This window comes from Scyliorhinus torazame, chromosome 5 (genome assembly GCF_047496885.1).
Source record: "Scyliorhinus torazame isolate Kashiwa2021f chromosome 5, sScyTor2.1, whole genome shotgun sequence".
Classification (NCBI taxonomy): Eukaryota; Metazoa; Chordata; class Chondrichthyes; order Carcharhiniformes; family Scyliorhinidae; genus Scyliorhinus; species Scyliorhinus torazame.
This window is the reverse complement of record NC_092711.1, coordinates 249,384,762-249,406,559: the sequence shown is the minus strand read 5'-3', so window position 1 is coordinate 249,406,559 and position 21,798 is coordinate 249,384,762. Positions and strand designations below refer to the sequence as shown.

The 21,798-nt window shown below is 44.5% G+C and overlaps 1 protein-coding gene across 1 annotated transcript in view; it reads right to left on the bottom strand.

Moving 5' to 3' along the window:
- The window catches only part of LOC140421029 (uncharacterized), a 278,045-nt gene that overhangs the window by 193,217 nt on the left and 63,030 nt on the right, over positions 1 to 21,798 (bottom strand). The window contains exons 8-9 of the mRNA XM_072505325.1: positions 9,433 to 9,571; positions 5,074 to 5,142 (exon numbers count right to left, since the gene is read on the bottom strand). Of these exons, the coding sequence (XP_072361426.1) occupies positions 5,074 to 5,142; positions 9,433 to 9,571 (208 nt within the window). The remainder of the gene's footprint in view (positions 1 to 5,073; positions 5,143 to 9,432; positions 9,572 to 21,798) is intronic.

Sequence of the window (21,798 nt, the reverse complement as noted above, 5' to 3'; positions counted from 1 at the left end):
CGACCTGCAAAGGTCGCGCCATACAACATGATGCCAGCAGTGCGTGGACCCGACCCGCCAAATGTGACCACACAGGCCACCCTCTGGCCACCGCCCACCAGTCCTCCCAGCCCTCGCGGAAGTCCCCCTCGGCCAGCTGCATGGATCCCGGCCGAGTGTGGCGGCGCTGGACACAGTCCGCACCGCCACGCCGGGTACCCGACCGCTCAGACCAGACGTCAACCGCGCGGTCCGGAACCCGGCCCATTAGGGGCGGAGCATCGTGGAAGGGCCTGTCGATGACGCGGCAACGCTGTTGCAGCCAGCATCAAGCCGGCACCGCCCCCAATTTGGGCGTCGGAAGAGATTCTCTGCCCGATCGCTGATGATGATATCGGGCAACAGAGAATCCCGCCTAGATTCTCCCACAAGAGGAAACATCCTCTCCACATCCACCCTGTCAATACCTCTCAGGATCATGAATATTTCGATCAAGTTGCCTCTTACTCTTCTAAACTCTAGTGGATACAAACCTAACCTTTCCAACCTTTCCTCATAAGACAACTTGGCCATTACTGATATTAGTCTAGTCAACATTCTCTGTATTGATTCCAACGCATTTACATATTTTCTTAAATAATGAGACCAATACTGTACACAATATTCCAGATGTGGTCTCACTAAAGCCTTGTACAACTGAAGCATAACCTCCGTACTTTTATAATCAGTGCATCTCATGATAAATGGTAACATTAGAACATAGAACATAACAGCACAGTACAGGCCTTTCGGCCACGATGTTGTGCCGACCACTTATCCTAATCTAAGGTCAACCTAACCTACACCCCTTCAATTTCCTGCTGTCCATGTGCCTGTCCAAGAGTCACTTAAATGTCCCTAATGACTCTGACTCCACCACTTCCGCTGGTAGTGCATTCCTTGCACCCACCACTCACTGTGTAAAGAACCGACCTCTAACATATCCCCTATACCTTCCACCAATCATTTTAAAGTTATGTCCCCTTGTGACAGTCATTTCCGCCCTGGGGAAAAGTCTCTGGCTATCTACTCTATCCGTGCCTCTCATCACCTTGTACACCTCTATCAAGTCACCTCTCTTCCTTCTTCGCTCCAGTAAGAAAAGCCCTAGCTCCCTCAACCTTTCTTCATAAGTCATGCCCCCCAGTCCAGGCAGCATCCTGGTAAATCTCCTCTGCACCCTCTCCAAAGCATCCACATCCTTCCTATAATGAGGCGACCAGAACTGGACTCAATATTTCATGTGGTCTAACCAGGGTTTTATAAAGCTGCAGCAAAACCTTGCAGCTCTTAAACTCAATCCCCCGTTAATGAAAGCCAACACACCAAACGCCTTCTTAACAACCCTATCAACCTGGGTGGCAACTTTGAGGGATCTATGTACGTGGACCACAAGATCCCTCTGTTCCTCCACAATTCAAAGAATCCTGCCTTTTACCCTGTATTCAGCATTCAAATTCGACCTTCCAAAATTAATCACTTCACATTTATCTAGGTTGAACTCCATCTGCCACTTCTCAGCCCAGCTCTGCATCCTGTCAATGTCCTGTTGTAACCTGCAATCGCCCTCAACACTATCTACAACTCCACCAATCTTCGTGTCATCAGTAAACTTACTAACCCACCCTTCCACTTCCTCATCCAAGTCATTTAGAAAAATCACAAAGAGCAGAGGTCCCAGAACAGATCCCTGCGGGACAACACTGGTCACCGACCTCCAGGTGGAATACTTCCCATCCACTACCACTCGCTGTCTTCTTTCGACCAGCCAATTCTGTATCCAGACAGCCAAATTTCCCTGTATCCCATGCCCCCTGACTTTCTGAATGAGCCTACCATGGGGAACCTTATCAAATGCCTTATTGAAATCCATATCCAGCACATCCACTGCCCGCCCTTCATCAATGTGTCTCGTCACATCCTCAAAGAATTCAATGAGGCTTGTGAGGCATGACCTGCCCCTCACAAAGCCATGCTGATTATCTTTAATCAAACTATGTTTTTCTAAATAATCATAAATCCTATCTCTCGGAATCCTTTCCAGTATTTTGCTCACCACAGACGTAAGACTGACTGGTCTGTAATTCCCAGGGATTTACCTATTTCCTTTCTTAAACAAGGGAACAACATTCGCCTCCCTCCAATCATCCAGTACTGCTCTAGTGGAGAGTGAGGACGCAAAGATCATCGCCAACGCCGCAGCAATCTCCTCTCATGCTTCCCGTAGTAACCGTGGGTATATCCCGCCTGGCCCAGGGGACTTGTCTATCCTGATGCTTTTCAAAATTTCCACCACATCCTCCTTCTTAATATCAACCTGTTCGAGCCTATTAACCTGGTTCATGGTGTTTTCACGAGCAACAAGGTCCATCTCTTGAGTGAATACTGAAGCACAATATTCATTTAGGGTCTCCCCTATCTCCTCAAACTCTAGGCCCAAGTTCCCTCCACTATCCTCGATCAGCCGTACTCTCACTCTGATCATCCTCTTATTTCTCACAAAAGTGTAGAACGCCTTGGGGTTTTCCCTAATCCTTCCTGCTAGGGCTTTTTCATGCCTCCTTCTAGCTTCCTAAGTCCAGTTTTGAGTTCCTCCCTGGCTATCTTATAACCCTCTAAGCCATGCCAGATCCTTCTTCCTCTTGACTAGAATCTCCACTTCTCTTGTCATCGAAGGCTTCTTTACCTTACCATTCCTTCCTTGTCTCTGTGGGACAAAACTATCCAGCACTCAGAGCAAGTGCTCCTTAAACAACCCCCACATTACTGTTGTGCATTTCCCTGAGAACATCTGTTCCCAATTTATGCTCCCAGCTCCAGTCTAATAGCAGTATAATTTTCTCTCCCCTAATTAAATACCTTCCCATAATGTCTGTTCCTATCCCTCTCCATGACTATGGTAAAGGTCAAGGTCACTGTCACCGAAATGCTCTCCCACCGAGACATCTGACACCTGGCCTGGTTTGTTGCCAAGCACCAAATCCAATATGGCCTCCCCCTAGTCGGCCTATCTATATATTGAGTCAGGAATCCTTCCTGGACACACCTGACAAAATCTGCTCCATCTAAACCATTTGCACTAAGGAGGTTCCAGTCAATATTAGGGAAGTTGAAGTCACCCATGACAACAACTCTGTTACTTCTGCACCTTTCCAAGATCTGCCATCCAATCTGTTCCTCCATCTCTCTGCTGCTATTGGGGGGTCTATAGAAAATGTCCAATAAAATGACTGCTCCTTTCTTGTTTCTGACTTCCACCCATACTGACTCAGTAGACAACCCCTCATCGACTACCTCCTTTTCTGCAGTTGTGATGCACTCTCTAATTAACAGTGGGACTCCCCCATCTCTTTTACCTCCCTCCCTATTCTTCTTAAAACATCTAAACCCTGGAACATCTAACAACCATTCCTGCCCTTCTGAAATCCATGTCTCCATAATGGCCATTATATTAGTTTGCTAATTACTCACTGTACTGTATATTAGCCTTTTGAGATTCAAGCATTAGGGCAGGGTTTTTCAAAGTGCGGGTCGCGACCCGCAGCTAGGTTGCGGGCGGGTGTCAAGAGGGTTGCATAGTGGTCCCGCAATCGTCCTGATCGTGAGAGAAGGGCCCAATGGCTGCTAGCATTGAGAACAGAGGCTGCTACCGGCTTTTAAATGAGAATAAAATGAGGCTGTGCGCAGTCTTCTGACAATAAGCAGCAGCAGTGACCAGGTCCCACGCCCTGCACGTACACTTGACATCAAGCGCTCTGTAAGTACACGATTTTGGTGCCAAATCATGGAGGAATGCTTTTCTAATTGCTAGCAAGCAAGGCAAGAGGACTATGAAGATGAAACATTTTGTTACAAGGAGGAGACAGCCAGAGGCACAAATAGGCAGTGTTACTACTGGCCAGGATTTCACATCTTAATCTGAAGAAAGCTGGTCAGGAGAATCCACGGCAGGACAGCACAGTGCAAGTGGTAGCTCTACAGAGCTCCAGGGCCTCTGGTGAACAGCCTGCAAAGATAAACTTAACTTTGAAACAAAGCAGTATAAAGCTGGTTTCTTGAGGTATGGTTTTGTCAATGGTGCCAATGCAAATAAGGACACAAGGCCCTTGTGTGTTATATGAAGAGAAATACTGGCAAATGAGAAACGTTTTAGATTTTAAAAGTGTCGGGATAGGTGAAAAGTTCCTTTTACGGTTGAGACCCCGGAGTCAATTATTAACTTACAGCTGATTCCAAATGAAAAATGCTGTGACAACACATTAAAAAAAGTCCATGAGGCTGTCAGCATTCTGGAGTAGCATCTCCCAGGAGTGTCCAGTGCTGAGTAAAAGAAGCATTTTGTTGTTATTGCCCTTCACGAAGACCTACATATGCAAGGTTGAATTTTCCACTCTCACAAAGATGAAGATGGCACTTTCACATTAAAGGTAAGCGAACATAGTATGTGTCGCTAAGGTTGGCCAACGTGGGTTGCGAAGGTCTGCTGGCAGGTGTCCCGAAGGTCAGCCAGTTGGCAAAAGTGGGTTGTGGGAAATAAAAGTTTGAAAAACACTGCACTTAGGACTCCAGGTCCCTCTGCACTGCAACCTCTCACTTTTTAGATAATAAGCTTATTTTTATTCTTCCTGCCAAACTGGACAATTTTACATTTGCCCACATTATTCTCCATTTGCCAGATTTTGCCTACTCATTTAACCTAGTAATAATGTTCCTTTATAGCCTCCTTATGTCTTCTTCACAATTTGCTTTCTTTTGCGTTGACAGCAAATTTAGCAACCGCATCTTTGGTCTCTTCATCCAAGTAATTTACATGAATTGTAAAAACTGATCCTTGAGGCAACCACTCATCAAATCCTGCCAATCAGCAAAAGACCCATTTATGCCAACTCTGTTTCACTGCAAAGCTGCCCACCGCTTGAATGCCATGGTAGCGAGAATAATCAGGTTCTTGTCTCAACTCCTTCCCCCACCATATTACACCACCCACTACCCAACATGTCGCCATAGGACCAGAGAAATTCAGATCCTACTTTCTGTCTATTGCAAACATCTTACCCCTGTGTAGCCGGGCCCACTTTTCATCCAGGCATCTTGGATCCGGTTTCTTTGTCTTTTTGGAAACCCCTGTTCAAATGAAAGAGATAATTACACAATAAAAGACGAGAAACTCAACAAAATATTTGTGAAATATTGTCCCACATTAAGTGAAATAGCACACAATCTTTCTTACTGTTATGTAATAACAACACCATTCTCCTGCAACTCAACTACCAGATAGATTTTGCTGTCATTCAACTTTCTATATCTTGTGATTCCTTCAGCTATCATTACTCCATAGCTCTAAAGTCCAGGTCAGGAAAATCACTTTGATTGCACTGGTTCCATATTTGCTCAACATTTTCAGAGATTGTTGGCACTGGAATAGCATTTGTACTCACAGATATTGCGGCATGTTCCATTTCCACCAGCATTCCACTGCATAATGGCTGTATTCCGTTTTCAGTCTGACCTGAAGTTCTTGCAGTTTGTCTGCCAACGAATGGTGGTGAACAGTTGTTTTTCAGACTGGAGGGAGAGGCACAGTGGGGGTTCTCCGGGGTCAGTATTAGGACCACTCGTTTTCTAGATTTATATTAATGACCTAGATTTGAGTGTGCAGAGCACAATTTCAACATCTGTAGATGACACAAAACCTGGAGGTATCATGAACTTTGAGAATAGTGATAGACTTCAAGAGGCCAATAACAGGCTGGTGGAAAAGGCAGACATGTGGCAGATAAAATTTAATGTAGAGAAACATGAAGTGAAACAATTTGTTAAGAATGAGGAAAAGCAATATAAAATAAATGATACAAAGGGTTGCTGGAACAGAAACATTAGTGGGTATATGTGCACAAATCATTGAAGGTGGCAGAGCACCTTAAAAAAGGGGGTTAATATATCAGTCTGGGCTTTAAAACTAAAGGCATAGAGTACAAAAGCAAATCTGCTCTTGTGAATCTTTATAAAACATTAATTGGGCCTCAGTTGGAGTATTGTGTCCAATATGGATGGAAAGGGGCTGGACAGGATGCAAAAAAGATTCACAAGATTGGTTCTGGGTATGTGAGACTTTAGTTCCGATGATAGGTTGTGAAAGCAAGGTCTGTTGTCTTTAAAGAAGAGAAGGTTAGGAGGATATTTGATACAGGCAATCAAAATCATGAAAAAGCTGTTCCCATCAGTGGAAGGGTTGAGAACCAGAAGATACTCATTGAAGGTGATTGGCAAAGGAACCAGAGGCAACGTGAAGACATTTTTTTGTTTTACACAGCAAATAGTTAGGATCTGAAATCCAACGCCTCAACATGTGGCGGAAGCAGATTTAATTGTGGCTTTCAAAAGGAAACTGGATAATTATTTAGAGAGAAAAAAATTGCAGGGCTCCATGGAAGACAGGGAAAGGCGTGGAACCAGGTGAGTAGCTCAAACAGTGCTGTTATGAACTTAATGAGCAACATTGCCCTGTGCTGTGCTGTAATCATTCAAAGATTCAATTGAGTCTGATCTATTTCAGCCCTTCAGTACTTCAGCCCTTGTACCTCTTCTTCCCCTTCCAGAATCGAGCCTTGTCGTCAACTTGTACTCTTTCAGTCTCCACAATCAACAGATCATTTTATGTCATTTCCACTGAATGCAACGTGATCCCACCACCAAACATGTTCCTCCCCCACTGCTTCCCATTTTAGTGTTTCTCTTCTGACACATTGTTCATTCTTCTTTCATCCCTATCACCTGTTTTCCTTCCTATTCTGTATGTGGTATCACTGCTATTGGCCGCTTTGATTCTCCATTCCATTCCCATTTTGACTTCTATGTCTAAAGCTTGCTGCACTGCTCAAGTGAAGCTTATGGGCAGTGTCTCATCTCTCTAGTGGACACTGCACACATATTGACTTCAATAACTTCAGTTGCAACTTCCTGTATAAGTGTACATGTTGGTGAAGTAAGGCGATGCACCAATCCTTTGGGAATGGGTGAGTGCTAGGGATGGAGATCCCAATATTGTGGGTCAGTGAGGTGATCTGCACCCTTGTTGCCATTGATAGCTAGCATATTGACCTCTACCTCCTCCTGGACGATGGCCCGACTGAACATCAAGCCATTGTATCCAGGACTGTCACTGACCTCATCTCTTCTGGAGATCTTTCCCTGCACAACTTCCAACCTCAGCCTAAGCCCAACCAGCTCACCTCTAGCTCCTTCCCAAAATCCATAAACAGGACTGTCTTGGGCAAGCATTTTCCTGCTGTTTTAAATTGCTACTCTATTTTTCTCCCTTGGTCTAATCTCTTCCTACCTACATGTGATTTTTCTGATCCCTACGTTACTTCACAAGTTTTATGTTTCCTGGCCCTAACTGTCTCCTCTTCTTCAAGGTATCCTATTCCTTTACATCTTTATCTCCCACCACAATAGTGTAAGAGCTGTCTGTTTCTTCCTGAACAGAAGTCCAACCAATCTCCATCCTCCAACACCCTCCTCTGACTGGTTGAACTTTTTCTCACATTAAGCAACTCCTCCTTCAACTCCATTCACTTACTCCAAATAAATGTGTTGCTGTGAGTGGCATGGGTCTTAGCTGTGCCTGTCTTTTTGGTGTGATATTTGGTACAGTCCTTGTGTTCCAGTCATACACAGGTACCCTCCCTCATGTCTTCTTCCAGCATAGTGATGATTGTATTGGTGCTGCTTCCTGCTCTTTCCATGAACTGGAAAATTTCATTTACTTTGTTTCCAATTTCCACCCTTTTCTCACCTTCACCTGGTCCATCTCTGACTCTTCCCTTTTCTTCCTTGGACTTCTGTCTCCATTACTGGGGATAAGCTATCAACTACTATTCATTACAAGCCCACCATAGACTCCCACAGCTACTTTGACTACACTTCCTCATATTTGCCTTCTGTAAGGCCTCTATTTCATTCTCTCAGTCTTCCCGTTGTATCTGTTCAGATGGTGCAACCTCCCATTCCAGCACTTCTAATATATCTCCTTTTTCCTCAACCGAGGATTCCGCCCCCCCACTACTTGGGTAACAGGACCCTCCACTATGTCCAATCTATTCCAAACACTTCCGCTCTCACCACTTCTCCTCCTTCCCAAAATCATGACTGATTCTCCTTATCCTCATCTTCCATTCAGTAACCTCCATATTCAATGAAGCCTCCTCTGCCACCAGCAAAAACATTTCCCCCTGCACTCCTTTCTGCAGTTAGAAGGGACCATTTTCTCCGTGACACCATGGACCATTCTTCAGTCACCCCAGTCACACTCTCCCTTTCCTAGGGCACCTTTCTATGCAAATAAAGTAAATGCAACACCTGTCCTTTATCTCGTCACTTCTCACCAGTCAAAGACCCAAAACACTTCCTCCAAGAGAAAAAGTAATTTATTTGTACTCTGTAATTTTTTATTATTCTTTCAAGGGATGGTGGTGTTGCGACCAAAGCCACCATTAGTTTCCCAGCCCTAATTGTCCTCGAGAAGGTGGTGGTCAGCCGCATTCCTGAACGGTTTCAGTCAATCTGATGTAAGTACACCTACAATGCTGTTAGGAAGTGAGTTCCAATATTTTGATCCAGCGGTAGTGAAGGAATGGTGATGTAGTTCCAAGTCAAGATGGTGTGTGGTTTGCAAGGGAACTTGCAGGTGGTGTGCTCCTATGCATCTGCTGTCTTTGTCATTCTAAGTGGGAGAGGTTGCAAGTTTGGAAGGTGCTGTTAAATGACATTTTCAAGTTGCTGCAGTGCACTTCGTATATGATACACACTGCTGCCACTGTGTGTCGATGGTGCAGAGAGTGAATGTTTTAGGTGGTGGTGGATGAGGTGCCACTCAAGTGGGCTGCTTTGTCTTGGATGGTGTCTAGCTTCTTGAGTAATGTTGGAGCTACACTCATCCAGGTTCATTTACACTTGCTACAAGCACCATACATTCAAATGCAGAGACCTGTTCTCTGCAACAGAAAAATATTTTCAAGCCTTGCACCTTTTTTGAATTACCAGGTAGCTTGGGGAGCCGATAGTTCCCCATTCCTCACCCAGTCAATTGACTTGTTAACCAATTGGCACCCTTTTTTCCCGTGGTATAAAATGTTTTGATCATTTGAAAAAAGCTTCAGCAACATGTCGCTCTTGTCACTTTAATCTTAAGCAGAGAGTGTTCTCAATCAATATAAATGTGCTAATGGTTATTTGCATAGCAACTATAAATATTCAACAGTAAATCACAAATTAATTAAACATAAATCAATCAGAATTTTTTAAATACAGAGACATAGGTGGCTAGTACCATTTTAAACAAATCACCATGCACTTTATTATTTTTGATGGTAATGGGACACTAAGGTAGGGAGTTGGAAGCGGAATTGTCACCTCTTCTAGCATGGGGTTCACCAAATCTCTCTCTGTGTGCACCCTCCCCTCTGCAATGATCGTACTCTTCTTGACGCTCAATAAACTCATGCAGTTTTTGAATTTGATGGTCCATTTTCCTTTCAAATGATTCTTGTCTCTATCAAAATAAGATGTATCAAATGGATTCATTAATGATAGACTTGTGACATTTGTATTTATTGATAAAAACATGTAATTCTGAATTATAACTGTGATTAGTTAGAAGAACCATAATTTTGTTCCATTTCTCAATGTTCGACCAGCTTATGGACACAGATTATGAGTTAATCGGACAGTATAAATGGCACTTTATTTGCCATTCCAGAAGTTAACTTTGAGTGGTTTGATATGGATCATTTTCTATGGTAGTTTTCCATCTCCTGATCTATGTCCAGATGTCCTAGCCAGATTTAACAGATTGACTTTCCAACAAAGATTTAAATGTAAATGTCACATCAAGACAGGCGAGATTGTTTGTGTGCATCGGGCGGGGGGGTCTTCATCTTTTTGAAGGATGCCCCGATCTTGGAATTCTCGATGTTGCCGGCTTTTTCTGGCCCCACCCACCAGCATGACGGCATGGATCACGGCTCCATTTCTTTTGCACCAAGTGCTGGATTATCTGGCAAGAAATGCTGGCTGTGCAGCCAGCGTGCAACATGCTTGTTCTCTTGCCTGAGCCTGCACTTGGTGGAAAAACTATCTAATTCTGCCCTATGGCTTGAATTATAGGTGCCAGATTCCCTGTGCGCCTGTCTAAAATGTCACTGGGGAGATCACTGAGGGGAATACTAGATGCCCAGCAGTCATTTCTGGTGGTGGGATTTCCTCCCATTGAGATCAGGAAATCCCACAATCAGAGAGCTGCCAGCCAATCAGAGGCCAACAGCTCGCCAGCACTTCAGGATGGTGGCATGAAACATTGGATCCATGATTTGGTAAGTGACTGGGTGGGGGAGACCCTTGATGGATGCAGGGCATGCAGGAAAACCTGCTTAGCCTGCTGCTTGGCAAGGTTATCTCCTGTTGGTTAGCATGATGAGGCTCTAGGTAGGTATTAAGGGCCTCAATTGACCCACTCGTGGCTCGGCTGCCCAATATCACCCCCGTGTCTGATAAAATTGTACGATTCTCTTCACTACATCGTATTTCATCCATTGTTCACCTGAACTGTCCATTGATAAATTCCTGTAGTCCACAAATTTCTTTATAAAGATTAATTATTTTTGGTTTGAGACACTATTTCTTGTTTTGTAAAACCCAGGAACCTGATTATTGACAGTCTTCTACATGCCAGCACCAATTTATGTTTTTCATCTCAGATCTTTGATGTGTGACAGAGAAGCTGCTGAATGACCAGGCCAAGGTGTCCTCACTAAGGATGCATCATCACATGCTTCATGCACATCCTCCACCAGCCCAGATAAACACACCTTCGTGGATACTGGACTGGAGATAGCTAAGTTGTCACATAGTGAGGCACACATCACATGTGAACGAGGGCAGATGCTGGCAAAAGGGACAGTAGTGGAGGATCTCAGTTAGAAGGCACAGGGCACTCCAATCTCTGTTCAGCTGGATATAAGACATCAATGAAATGAGAACTTGGGGAATATCAATGAGGAATGCCTGTGTGTCTGTCAGTATTTCCAGAAGCGGGTCACACTCCTGGAAGGAGATTGGAAGAATCTATCTCAAGCAAGAGTGCCATCATGTCTCAAGCCTTTATGCTGATGTCTACTTGGAAAGAGTAACCACCTGCATGGAGATTCAGGTGCAGCAGGCAACTGAGTGCATGCTGGTCAAGACCAATGGGCCCACACAATCTGATCACTACTTTATGCAGGATGGGATAAGCCTCAGCTTAATGGCTCAACACCTCTGACATGCAGCCCAGTACTCTCCACCTCTTGGCTAGCAGGAATGTGCAGGTGGGCCCCATGAGAGGGATGAAGAAAAGGCACATAACAGTAGGGAACCTTCTCAAGGCATTTCCACATCTTATCCCTTGCCCTCACACTCCCCCAGCCCCAAACAACCGGACCAAGCCATACATGCTACCTCCTGTTCCAATGACCCAAGTCTTTCCCTGCACAGATACAGGTGGGGCAGTTATTGGCAGGGTCCTCATGGTCTCCAAAGCCTACAGGAGGCATCTCAACTGTCAGAGCAAGGGAACGAGCAGTCTGCCTCTAGCTCTGCTGAAACCATTGGGCTTATACCAAGTTGGAGTAATAGGAAGAGGAAGCAATGTGAAAGACATAGTAGCCTTACTTTTTATTGAAAGACTTCATTAAGAACCATGGCAACAGCTGCTGCTTCCTCACACAAATTACCTTTGTGGTCTCTAATTGGCCATACTTTTATTATAATTATTCTCTTGCTCGTTATGTATTTATGAAACATCTTTGACTCTTCCTTGATTTTACTCACCAATCGTTGTTTTTGTGTAATCTCTTTGCTTTCCTAATTTTCTTTTTAATGTCACCTCACCTTTTATACTCCTCTAGGCTTTCTGTAATATTGAGCTTTCAGTGTCTGACATGATCTCTACCGTTTTACTTTATCTTACCTTGACTGCTCTCTAACATCCAGGTGTGGCTTTGTGGGAACATATTTGTTCTGAACTCTCAGTACCATCTACTTAAGTGACTCACACTGATGTGATACTAATTTACCTTCAAGAAGCTGTTTTCAATCTATTTTTGGCAAATCATCTTAGCTTAATAAAATTGACCTTCCCCAATTTAAAATTTTTAGTGTTGGTCTTTTCCATAACTACATTAGATATAACTGAACTATGACTACTGTCACCATAATGCTTTCCCACCGATACCCCTTCCAACTGCCTCAATTGATTTCCTAAATAAAATTTGTAAACTGGCCCTTTTCTTGTGCTTGATTAAGTACTGATTTAAAGCATTCTCCTGAATTTATTTCAAAACTTCACAGCCTTCAGTACCTTTTACAATGAATTTATCTCAGTTAATAGTGGGTAGTTGAAATTCCCTACCATTACAATTGTTTCTGCACCTTTAAACAAATTGACTATATGTCTGTTCTTCTATCTCCCTCTGACAATGTACTCCCAGCCTTACGATTGTCCCTTTATGTCCTCAATTCAACTGATGTAGCTTTTCTCTGATGTTTCTTCTAGCATATCATCCCTCCCCTTACCTATGACTGTTTCTCTAACAAATATTGCAGTCCTTTCCTGTATTTATTACTTTATTCCATCGGAAAGCCCTGTACCAGAAGGCCATTCTTGACTTCCTTAAATGCTGTGTGAGAAAAAGCTTTATGATACAGTAAGCGGTTTGGGTCCAGAAGCAGGTTCCATCGTGGCATTCAGGAGGGCATTAGATGATTATTTGAATAGAAACAATTTGCAGGGTTGCGGGGAAAATGCAGGATAATGGCACTAGGTTAAATGTGCATTTGAAGAGTCAGTGTTGACATGATGGGCCAAATGACTTTCTTTTTTCAATAGGTCTATTATGCTACCTTATTTACTAACTCCTTGCAGTGAAGCACAGACTACGAATAACCAGATAACTACTTTGTTGTCGATTTTCTAGCTTTTGTTTTCTTTGTCTTCTATCCTCAATTATTAATTTCCTGCTTTCCATTTACAGCTTTGGCCAACATGCAGAGTGAGCAGAGCACAATGTACAAGAGAATTGCTCAATGGCAGAAAGTGACTGATATGTTTTAGTTTAGGATGATGGTGGGGTGGAGTCCACTTGAACATAGAACATCGAAAAATACAGCACAGAACAGGCCCTTCGGCCCACGATGTTGCGCCGAACTTTTGTCCTAGATTAAGAACAAATTAATCTACACCTCATCATTCTACCGTAATCCATATACCTATCCAATAGCCGCTTGAAGGTCCCTAATGTTTCCGACTCAACTACTTCCACAGACAGTGCATTCCATGCCCCCACTACTCTCTGGGTAAAGAACCTACCTCTGACATCCCCCCTATATATTCCACCATTCACCTTAAATTTATGTCCCCTTGTAATGGTTTGTTCCACCTGGGGAAAAAGTCTCTGACTGTCTACTCTATCTATTCCCCTGATCATCTTATAAACCTCTATCAAGTCGCCCCTCATCCTTCTCCGTTCGAATGAGAAAAGGCCTAGCACCCTCAACCTTTCCTCGCAAGACCATTCCAGGCAACATCCTGGTAAATCTCCTTTGCACCATTTCCAAAGCTTCCACATCCTTCCTAAAATGAGGCGACCAGAACTGCACACAGCATTCCAAATGTGGCCTTATCAAGGTTTTGTACAGCTGCATCATCACCTCACGGCTCTTAAATTCAATCCCTCCGCTAATGAACGCTAGCACACCATAGGCCTTCTTCACAGCTCTATCCACTTGAGTGGCAACTTTCAAAGATCTATGAACATAGACCCCAAGATCGCTCGGCTCCTCCACATTACCAAGAACCCTACCGTTAACCCTGTATTCCGCATTCATATTTGTCCTTCCAAAATGGACAACCTCACACTTTTCAGGGTTAAACTCCATCTGCCACTTCTCAGCCCAGCTCTGCATCCTATCTATGTCTCTTTACAGCCGACAACAGCCCACCTCATTATCCACAACTCCACCAATCTTTGTTCATCTGCAAATTTACTGACCCACCCTTCAACTCCCTCATCCAATGCATTACTGAAAATCGAGCTTTTGTCAAAAGGTTTAGCTAGGCTTCTGGAAGTCAACCAGTCATTCACATTCCACAACAAAGATAATGTTGCAGAATTGTGATTAAGTGCGGAGCTTCAAGAAGATTCAGGAGGTTCATTAGCAATATCAATAACTTCATATCTTAGCTTTACCACTGTGAGATTTACAGCATCACCTGCAGATTGAACTGGTATTGTCTCTACATTCAGAGGGGAGTACGATAACATGGGAAGAAACTGGTAAGATTGGGGGGCAGGGATACTGTGGAATTTAACAACAAGATCTCATAAAAATAATTTCCCTCCATTTCTTGTCCTGCAGAAGGCCAATTTGACAACCTAGCCATGTGTCAGGCAGAAAGATCAGTGGCAAGAAACCACAGCTGGGATGTTTTGGAATAACTCCCCAACAATTGCAAGGGAGAGCATGTCAGATTTGGGCTTTTGTGGGATGGAGGAGGGGGTAGCCAATTGCAACAGAAGTCAGAGAGCGGCCATAATCGGCAGCAGGGAGGCTCACAGCCTCGTCAAGGGCCCAGCGGAAGCTGGCAAACTAGGAAAGCCTGCTGGCAATTGTCAATCTTTAAATAACACTACCATTTGTATTGTGATAGCTGATTTAAATATGTTAACGATATGGCCCACCTCCCATGGGCAAAACATTTGCACTGCACAAAACCTGTCACCATAAGGGTAACGACTCTCTCCTGCCTCTTGGGGGTGGGAGGATGATTCGTTACATACAGCCTGACATCTGTGGACATTTACCGTCTGCAAAACTTTATTTACCTGTAATTATTGTCAACTGTTTGCCATTTTTACTTTGTTCCCCTGTAAACTTCCACTTATAATACAAACGTTACACTGTAATTATATTCTGATGTGTGATGCTACTGTAGCACCTCAGTTTTCAGCCCCCAGGTTCTCCATCTGTACTGCACAGAAACTCCTATGCTGCAAAAATCTCAACTTCTCTGCTTCATAAGTAGTTCTATTTTTCGGTTTGCTGTTTAATTTGAAACTACCATCAAATAATGTATCATTTTAATATAGGTCCATCTGTATATCCTAGTCCAATTATTTCATGCCCTATAACTTCACTATCTCCTTCTTTACCCGAAGATTGTTTCGATGTTGTTGCCAAGCTGTAGTATGGTTTTACTGTTACCATGTCTTCTTGGCTTACTGTACCTTGATGAGGCTTTGCTTCTCCGATAACAGACTTGAGATAGTCGGTATAGTTTAACTTCAAATGATTTATTCAGAACTATTTACAAAGACCTCAGGGTAAGCATGTGGTATTCAGGTCACAGACTATTCTGCACCTAGCTCTCTTGGAAGATTTTGGTCATTTGATTGCTGATGTCATCATTCTATCATTAATATCAGTCTCATTAACATATCCATTAATTTAATACTCTATATCTCTCCCCAAGAATAATCTCAAATTGTTACATTATTTTTAAACTAATTATATTATATTTTCCTTATGCAAACCTCTTGTACCATTTACAATTTGTATCGGACTTTCTCCCCCCCTCCCCCCCCCCACCCCCCACACACACACAGTCACTGTCACGCGAGTCTTCAATTTCAATAGTGTTCTCGGCTCTCTTGGAGGCCGTTGTGGCAATATGCAGTTGCTCGTCTGAGATTCCTGGAAGAAAAACACATTGTCGGAGTGGGATTGGAGCTTTCGGTGATTACCAGTAACTGGGCTGTAATCATTATGAAGACTTGACTGTAAGGGTTGTGATGGTCACAATCTTTTTCATGCCTTCTATTTCCACACCTTCTAGCCCTTCTGCAAAAAGTGAGAGGGCTGCAATCTTCTGCCGTTGTCCAGTGGATGATGCTTCTATAAAAGAGCGACTCATTGTCTATTGAGCAAACGTCAAGTGTTGCTGCTGTTGCAAAATCTGTGGGTTCTTTAACTGAGTTCAGAAATTCATCTTTTAATGCTACTTTGTTGTTTCCCCCGCCCACCCCTCCATTACTCCTCCTATACTCGGCCATCTGTCTTTTGCTCTTAAAGTAGGGGAGTCAGTGGTGTAGTAGTATTGTCACCAGATTAGTAACCCAGCCTCCCAGGCAAGAACTGGGGAGCCGGGTTTGAATACCACCATGGCAAATGATAAAACTTTTAATTCAATAAAAATCTGGAATTAAAAATCAAATGATTTTCCTGAAACCATTTTTAAATGTCATAAAAACCCATCTGGTTCAATAATATCCATGTGACTCCAGATCCACAGCAATGTGGTGTGAAATGTCTTCTGAAATGGAAGGCAGATAGGGATGAGCAATAAATGCTTGCCCAGCCAGCGATGCTTACGTCCCGTAAATTAATTTAAAGACTTCCTACTTTTTGTTGCAATCTCTTAGAGTTCCAATACATTCGCCCTCCCCGTCAGTTCTGATGAACAGTCAAATAACTCAAAACGTTAACTCTGCTTTCTCAACTAAAAGAGGCTGCCAAACCGGCTGAATTTTCCCAGCATCCTCTTTGTTTCAGATTTCAGCATCCGCCGTATCTTGCTTATTTTGAGAAGTTATATCTCCTATTTCTTGGACTGCAAAATGGTTGGAAAAATTCTCTAGCTATCTTCCCTAGAATGAAGCTTTGGATTTGCAAAACTGTTTAAAATGGCCAGTTTTGCCACAGAAATAGCAGTCCACATGCTGAATCTGGAACATTTCAACATGAATAAGAGAGTTGCCCTTATCCCTTTGTTGGTTATGGCAGGCCTTATCATGGACTTTCGGTCGGCAGGGCTTGCGTACTGGATCTATCCCTCTCAAGCCTCAACATCACCACAAATTACACTCCAACTCGGGTGTCACAATTCAGCCTGCTTGACAATCTGTTCAGCTTTCTCCAAGATCAGATCCAGTTTGGATTGTAACAAAACGAATAGTGCATCAACGAGGATACTGACTACAATGCAGTCTCTCATCAATTTGTGCTGTACGGCTGTGTAACCACAGGTACTTGCCAACTGTACCAACTAATACGTCATTAATGATGGAATCAATGGATTACCTTGGCCTTTGGCTCTTCTGATTGAATCTTTCTCTTTCTATAATCTAGTCTCTTGGGGCTGAAGTACTTAACAAAGGCCTCTATAATTTTGTCGTATAATGCCGTGCCACACGAGGACATTCTCTGCTATGGCTCTCATGTAAATAAAAGTGTACAGACCTGGGGCGGGATTCTCCGTCCCGCCATTTTCTGGTGCGGCGCGCCTCCGCTGGGATCTTCCGTCCTGGCAGCCAGCCAATGGGTTCTCCCATTGTGGCCACCCCCACAAAAACCTGCAGGAGTGCACTGCCGGCATAGCAGAGGATCCTGCCGACAGAGAATCCCGCCCCTGGTGTTTCTCAGTTTTCCCTTGTAATCCTGAAGCCATTCAGTACCATTCAAATTATCTCTTCCAAAGCTATGACCATTGTCCTTGCTGCAGAGCCTTAATGTGTTGGAAGGGCTTTGGAAGGGGGAAGAGGCTATTCAGTAGCAGGTATTCACATTGTGGCCTCTCCATGGTACTTTTCACTTCTTATCATTGTTGCTGCAAAGTCAGTTCTCTTTAGTCACTCATTGGTCACCAATCTATGGTCACACGGCATCCAGCACTGCGACCATGTTTCAATGTTGTTGCCGAGCTTCAGTGTCTTTTAGCTTCTTGTACCTTGATGAGGCTTTGCTGCCTTCATGAAAGACTGGTAATAGTCAGGATAGTTTAATTTCAAATGATTTGAGAAGTATTTATGTGGACCTCATGTGAAGCACAATGTATTCAAGACACAGATTACTCTATGCCTGGTTCTCTTGAATCCTCTTGGTCATCTGACTGCTGATATCGCTGTTACATCATTGATAGAAGGAACATTATGGGTGACTTTAATCTGCATATAGATTGGGCAAATCAAATTATTAACAATACAGTAGTGGCAAAATTCCTGGAGTGTATATTGGATGGTTTTCTGGACCAATCCGTTAAGGAACCAACTGGAGAACAGGCCATCCTAGACTGGGTACTGTATAATAAGAAAGGAATAATTGGCAATTGAGTTGTGTGAGGCCCCTTGGAGTTGAACAACCATATGATAGAATTCTTCATCATGATGGAGAATGATGTACTTGACTCTGGAACTAGAGTCTTGAATCTAAATAAAGGAACAAAGATGGTATGAGGCGCGGGTTGGTTATAGTATATTGGGGAACAATAATTAAATGGATGACAGTGGTTAGGCAATGGCAAACATTCAAAGAGCGCATGGATGAACCGCAAAAATTGTTCATTCCTGTCTGCCGCAAAAATAAACCAGGAAACGTGGCCAAACCATGGCTTACGAGGGAAATGAGTGTTAGTATCAAATCCAAAGAAGAGGCATACAAATTGGCCAGAAAATCAGCAGACATGAGGATTGGGAGCAGTTTAGAATTCAGCAAAGGAAGACAAAGGATTGAGTAAGAAGGGGTAAATAGGAGTACGAGAGTAAGATTACGGGGAACATCAAAACTGACTGTAAAAGCTTCGAGGAATAATGGAAGGGAAAAAGATTGAAGATAAAAGTAGGTCCCTTACAGTCAGAAACAAGGGGATTTATCACAAGGAACAACGAAATGGCTGACTAAATACATAATTTGGTTCTGTCTTCACAAAGGAGGACATCTATAATGTACCAGAAATGTTGGGAAACACAGGGTTTAGTGCGAGGGAGAAACTGGAGGAAATCAGTATTAGTAGGGAAATGGTATTGGGGAAACCGATGTTGAGGGCTGATAAATCCTCAGGGCCTGATAATCTAATCCCAAAATCCACAAGGCCTGATAATCTACATCCCAAAGTACATAAGGTAGTGGCCCTGGAAATAGTAGATGTATTGGTGGTCATCTTCCAAGATTCTATAGACTCTGGAACAGTTCCTACAGATTGGGAGGTAGCTAATGTAACCCCACTATTTAAAAAGGCAGGTAGAGAGAAAAGAGGGAATTATAGACCAGCCAGCCTGATGAAGATAGTGGGGAAAATGCTGGAGTCCAATCATGAAAGATTTAATAGCAGAACACTTGGAAAACAGTGGCAGGATCAGACAGAGTCAGCACGGGTTTACGAAAGGGATATCATGCTTGACAAATCTACTGGAATTCTTCAAGGATGTAACTAATAGAGTTGATGAGGGGGAGCTTCAGTGTGATTTGGACAAGCTGAGTGAGTGGGCAAATTCATGGCAGATTATAATGTGGATAAATGTGAGATTATTCACTTTGATAGCAAATACAGGAAGTGCTGTACTTAATTCTGAGGAATGAAGCCGGACAAGTGGTTGATGTGTTAGTGGGGAAGCATTTTGGTGATAGCAATCACAACATGGTACAATTCAAGTTTGTTATGGACAAACAAATGGACAAGTTGCAAAAACAGTTTTTGGATTGAGGGAGAGCGGATTTTAGTAAAATAAAGCAGGGTCTGGGCAAGGTAGACTGGAAAGAGTTACTTGAGGGGGAAATCTACAGAAGATCTATGAGGCGTGTTCAAAAAGGAAATAGAGAAGGTAGAGGCACGACATGTTCTCTCAAGGATAATAGGAAGAAGTAATAAGCCCAGAGAACTATGGATGACCAGAGACATTCAGGATATGATGAGAAAGGAAAGAGAGGCTTTTAGCAAATAGAATGGGAACAAATTAACAGAGGCATTAGTGGAATGCAGAAAGTGCAATATGGAGTTTAAGAAAGTAATTAGGAGAGTGATGCACTATCAATTACCACAAAGACGAGAGTAGTGGAATAATCAAGGCTTTATTGAGCAAATTCTTTATTGAGCCACCAGAATGGCTGCAGCACCGGCGAGCACACTCATTTATACGCCGCCTACTGGGCGGAGCCAGCAGGCAGGGATTTACCCATGTACCTCTATTATACGGGTCTTACCGTAATACATATAATACTGCTAGTGGTGACTACCACATTCACCCCCTGTTTAAAAAAAAAGAGAGTCCGAAGGAGGTGGTGGAAAAAGAATTACAAGTTCAGTCTGTCGGGGGCCTTGACCCTCCTCTGCGATCGTCTCAGTCCTGGTGGTGATGTGGCTGCCGACTTGGTCAACTGCGACTCCGGGAGCGTGTTGTCCTCGTCTTCGTCACCCCTGAGTCGAACCAATGGGAGGACAGATCCTACTGGGGCGGGGGCTGCAGTGAGGTTCGCTGGGGGGAGGGGGAGGTGCAGGGGTGAATGAGGCAGCCGGTGGGGGGGGGGGGGCGTGTCAGGTCGGGGGCCGTGGGTGGGGATCCAGCGGGTGCCAGGTCCCGGAGGGAGACTGTGTCCTGGCACCCGTCGGGGTGTGCCACGTAGACGTACTGCGGGTTCGCATGTAGGAGGTGGACCCTTTCAACCAAAGGGTCCGACTTATGGATCCACACATGCTTGCAAAGGAGGACAGTTCCAAGAACTGTCAGCCATGTTGGGAGCGAGATCCCGGAGGTGGACTTCCTGGGGAAGGCAAAGAGACGTTCATGAGGGGTCTCATTAGTCGCGGTGCAGAGGAGCGATCGGATGGAGTGGAGCGCGTCGGGGAGGACCTCCTGCCAGCGGGAGACCGGGAGATTTTTAGACCGCAGGGCCAGCAGGACGGCCTTCCAGATCGTCCCGTTCTCCCTCTCCACCTGTCCGTTTCCCCGGGGGTTGTAGCTGGTCATCCTGCTCAAGGCGATGCCCTTGCTGAGCAGGAACTGACGCAGCTCATTACTCATAAAAGAGGATCCCCGATCGCTGTGGACGTAGGTGGGGAAACCGAACAGTTTGAAGATGCTGTGGAGGGCTTTAATGACCGTGGCAGAAGTCATATCGGTGCATGGGATGGCGAAAGGGAACCGGTAGTACTCAACGTCCACGTTCAGAAAGTAAGTGTTGCGGTCGGCGGAGGGGAGGGGCCCTTTGAAGTCCATGCTGACGCGCTCAAAGGGGCGGGAGGTCTTCACCAGGTGCGCTCGATCTGGCCAGAAGTGCGGCTTGCACTCCACACAGACCTGCCAGTCTCTGGTGACAGTCCTGACCTCCTCAATGGAGTAGGGCAGGTTGCGGGCCTTGATGAAATGGAAGAACCGGGTGAACCCGGGTGGCAGAAGTCATAGTGGAGAGCCCGGAGTCGGTCCACTTGTGCGCTGGCACATGTACAGTGGGATAGGGCGTCAGGGGGCTCGTTGAGTTTCCCCGGGCGATACAAAATCTCATAATTATAGGTGGAGAGCTCGATCCTCCACCTCAAGATCTTGTCGTTTTTGATCTTCCCCCGCTGTGTGTTATTGAACATGAAGGCAACCGACCGATGGTCAGTGAGGAGAGTGAATCTCCTGCCTGCCAGGTAATGCCTCCAATGTTGCACAGCTTCCACAATGGCTTGGACCTCCTTTTCGACAGAGGAGTGCCGAATTTCGGAGGCATGGAGGGTGCGGGAAAAGAAGGCCATGGGCCTGCCCGCCTGGTTGAGGGTGGCGGCCAGAGCTACGTCTGGTGCATCGCTCTCGACCTGAAAGGGGAGGGACTCGTCGACCGCCTGCATCGTGGCCTTGGCGATGTCTGCCTTCATGCGGTTGAAGGCCTGGCGGGCCTCAGCCGTCAGGGGGAAAACTGTGGACTGAATGA